Source organism: Pinus tabuliformis, chromosome 1_1 (assembly GCF_031772625.1).
Source record: "Pinus tabuliformis cultivar Carrire ecotype Pingquan chromosome 1_1, CPIR1, whole genome shotgun sequence".
NCBI lineage: Eukaryota > Viridiplantae > Streptophyta > Pinopsida > Pinales > Pinaceae > Pinus > Pinus tabuliformis.
The window spans coordinates 399,358,406-399,361,990 of record NC_142297.1 but is presented as its reverse complement, the minus strand read 5'-3'; the positions used below and the strand labels follow the sequence as shown (position 1 = coordinate 399,361,990).

Genomic DNA, 3,585 nt, shown 5'->3' with positions numbered 1-3,585 from the left:
CAGGCGCAGCACCCACCAACAGAGGGGCTGAAGATAGGTACAAATGGGATCCAAGCGGTGGGAAATTCATTGTCAGAGATGGTTACAAATTCCTCCAGGCATCCACTTCGACAGCCAAATGGAACCTCTTCACAACTGTTTGGAAATCAGAATGCATTCCAAAGGTCAAACATTTCAATTGGACTCTCCTCAAAGGAAAGGTGCTTACCGCTGAAAATCTAAGGAAAAGAGGGATCTTGGGGCCATCAATATGCTGCTTTTGTCGCACTGAGGAGGAGAGCAGCCATCATCTATTCTTCCACTGCCCCTTCGCTCAGAGTTGTTGGACTCAGATAGTCAGACCTATGAAAATTGAAGAGACTTTTGATCAGCTATCCTCCCTTCAAAAAAACTGGGTAAAATGTTATCCTTATTCTAAGAAAGGTAAAAACAATATCACCCGTATGTGGAAATGCATCCCAGCTACCCTTAGTTGGCAAATCTGGTTAGCTAGGAATAACTGTATTTTTAATGACAAGAAGCCCAACCTTGTCCTCATACTGGCAAAAACAACAGCGCTCATATCTGAAACAATAAGTGCAAACTTGGTAGCTCCTCCAGACCAATCAAGCTGGCACAAAGAAGAGATGGAATGGTATAATAAATTCAGCATCAATCACAGCAACAATCAACTAGCACACCCCAAAGCTAGCAAGAGAAGAATACACTGGAAGCTCAGAGGCACAAGGGAAGAAGTAAGTCAATGGATCCTAGATCAGAATCGCCCTACTTTGCATTTCGACGGGGCCTCCAAAAATAACCCGGGGGAAGCTGGAGCAGGGGGTATCATAAAGGACAGCCATGGCAAAACTCTGGTAAGCTATGAATGGGGTTTGGGCCAAATGTCCAACAACCTGGCTGAAGCTTACAGCCTCTACTTAGGCACCCTCATTCTAAACCGGCTGAGAATCAGGAATCCAATAATAGTGGGAGACTCGGCCATCGTCATTGCAGCTATGGTGGCGGGAACAGAATTTAAAAAAGAGGCCCTTAATAATGTAAAGCTCAGGATTGAGGATAATGTCAAAGAAATGGGAGACACGACTTTCAAACACGTTCTAAGAGACAACAACACTGAAGCGGACCATTACGCCACTAAGGCATCCAACAGACAGATCGGCCAAGTTAAAGAAAATGATATTATATATGAAAAACCAGTCCCATAGTCGGCTTAGTTGCCTGTCAAACTCCCCGACCAGTCATTCCAGCATCCATTCGACCTTCTGTCTTATCATTCCCCACCCTCCTTCTTGTGATCTCTGGCCAAAATCAGTCAAGTCGCACGCTGCACGCCAGGCTTTGAATTTCGATCCCCCCTTCTCCATGCCCACCTCTCATCATTTTTGGTCCGATCACAGGATCTCGATATCCCAGCTTCCTCGTGACTCTCCCATGCAGAATTCCGGTAAAAGTCTTTTCACGATCTCCTTAGACTGCTGCAAAGATTTGAAGATGGTGCCTAATCCTAGCCAGATCACTGAGCTTATGCCGCATCCTCGGCCCGCTCACCCTCCCACTCTGCTCTATATATTCACCAATCCTTCTCTCTACGAGCACATCAGAAACACGTCCCTTTCTTCGCAGGCGAGTAAAGGTTCTATTCCTGGCATTCAGCTCAAGAAGTTCGGCATCAAGAGAGGCAACTATCCGTTCAAATCGGTTGTGAGATCGTTCTCAGAAGCTCCTAGGGAAGCTAGCAATCTCCAAGATCGGAATATCGCCTTCAGCTCGGCTGCTCCTCTCCTCCTCGACAGTTTGGTAAAACTCTGTGCCTGGTTCTCCATTTTAAGTGCGATCTCTCCCCTGCTCTGTTCCTTCTTCGTTGCATTTTCCCTCTTTCGTGCAGGTCTCCTTCCTCTTCACCCCAGCTCCTTTTCCCTGTTCCCGCTCTGCATCCATATCAGTTCCCTGGAAATGGCAGAGATCCCGGAAAACAGAGAGCATACTGAGGCTCCGGAAAATCGAGAGATGCCCGAGAATCCTCTGGACAGAGTGCTTGGAAACGGCAACTGCACGCTGTGTAAAGCCCATTGCTTTATGATTGCAAGGTTTGTCAAACATTTCAACGAGCTCAAAGAGGACTTTCAGGCAGATAGCAGATCAAAGAGAAAGAAACTGGAAAAACACAAGGCAGAGATAGAAAGCCTAAAGGAAAAATGCAAACACATGGAGGAGGCAATCGCCCACATCAAATCCATCACTCAGAGTATGCAAGCTGAGACTTCAACCAGAGGAAGCGTCAAGAAAGAACCCCAGATTGATGACTCTGTCAATCAGCTCTAGTAATCTAACTAATGACTAGCAAATTTTGTCTTCTTGCAGGTCTGTTTGTAAGGCTATACAGCCGTTTTCTCTTTCAATCTACACTACTCAAGTTTGTCTATAAGAAGTCAGGGTCTGCGAACCCATTTTGGACTTCTCTTTATCTACTTCCATCCACTTATGTAACTGGAATTGGCTCCAAGCAGTTTTATAATATATAAGTACCCGATCATGTTAAAAAAAAAAATTTAAACATATAAATTAATAAAAATCAATTATTATAAGATCAAATTTCATGGGGTGGTTGTGCCCTATGCTAGGGGGGATACATGCTAAAAAAATCTAGTCAGCTTAGGGATATTATGCCCCAGGTCGGGTGTGATCCCTGAGTGACATTGACAGATTAGATGCCCTTGGGTCATGACTCCTTAAGCCATATGTCAAGCTTAGAGAATCACAAACAATTTGAAAAAATAAATAAATTAATTCATAACCTTCATAAAATATGTTACAATATTTAATTTTATGGATTGGGTGACCACTACATCTACTTAAAATATGTACCAAGAAAATTCACCCAATAGGACCACTTTGTGACCCCATGAGTGTCAAGAGAATTGAGGTTGTGACCTATTATTAGCAAAAGTACTTTAAACACAGGTACTTGACCAATTAAACTATTATTACATATATAAATCATATTGTTTAATTATTTAATTATTTAATTATAATTTTTGGATTTCACATATAAATTGAAATGGATCATTAACCCAGTATGGAGGAGATGTTGTAAAGTCATGTTGTGTTAAACATTTTGAATTGATCAAATTACCTAAAATAAATTAATAATTAAAATTATGAATAAAATATTTAGACTTGGTTAAATTACATACAAATTAAAAAAAAAAATTAATAATTTTTATTTATAATTATAAATAATCATTTCCCCTATGAGGGAGGGCTAAGAAAATATCGTCAAAAGGATGGGTTATGGCCCCTCTACCACCTCCATCACATGATGGAGGGAAAGAAGCCAACCCACATCACCTCCATCACCATTACAACATTTAATTCCTCCTTGGATGATACTTTCTCATTCTAAGGCAAGGAAGATGGTATTGCCTCCAAATACATTGTCAAGCTTTTCTACTATCTTGTTGTTGCCTCAATTGGTTTCTCTACATGCTAAATCGAACCTTAATTTTGCTATAATTTTCTTTGTTGTGAAGGTGGCTTCCCTTCCCTTTCACGAGAATATTCCCCGTCCTCCTCTTTGCATTCATG

General features: G+C 41.6%; 1 protein-coding gene across 1 annotated transcript; it reads left to right on the top strand.

Moving 5' to 3' along the window:
• Nucleotides 1-626: 626 nt before the first annotated feature.
• Nucleotides 627-1,205, top strand: LOC149213325 (uncharacterized). The gene has a single exon (XM_089388981.1). It carries the CDS (start codon nt 627-629, stop codon nt 1,203-1,205), a length of 579 nt encoding a protein of 192 aa, XP_089245107.1.
• Nucleotides 1,206-3,585: the final 2,380 nt, after the last annotated feature.

What these genes read in the sequence shown, in the direction of transcription:
- LOC149213325 (XM_089388981.1), top strand. Translation starts at nt 627, where the DNA reads ATGGAATGGTATAATAAATTCAGCATCAATCACAGCAACAATCAACTA.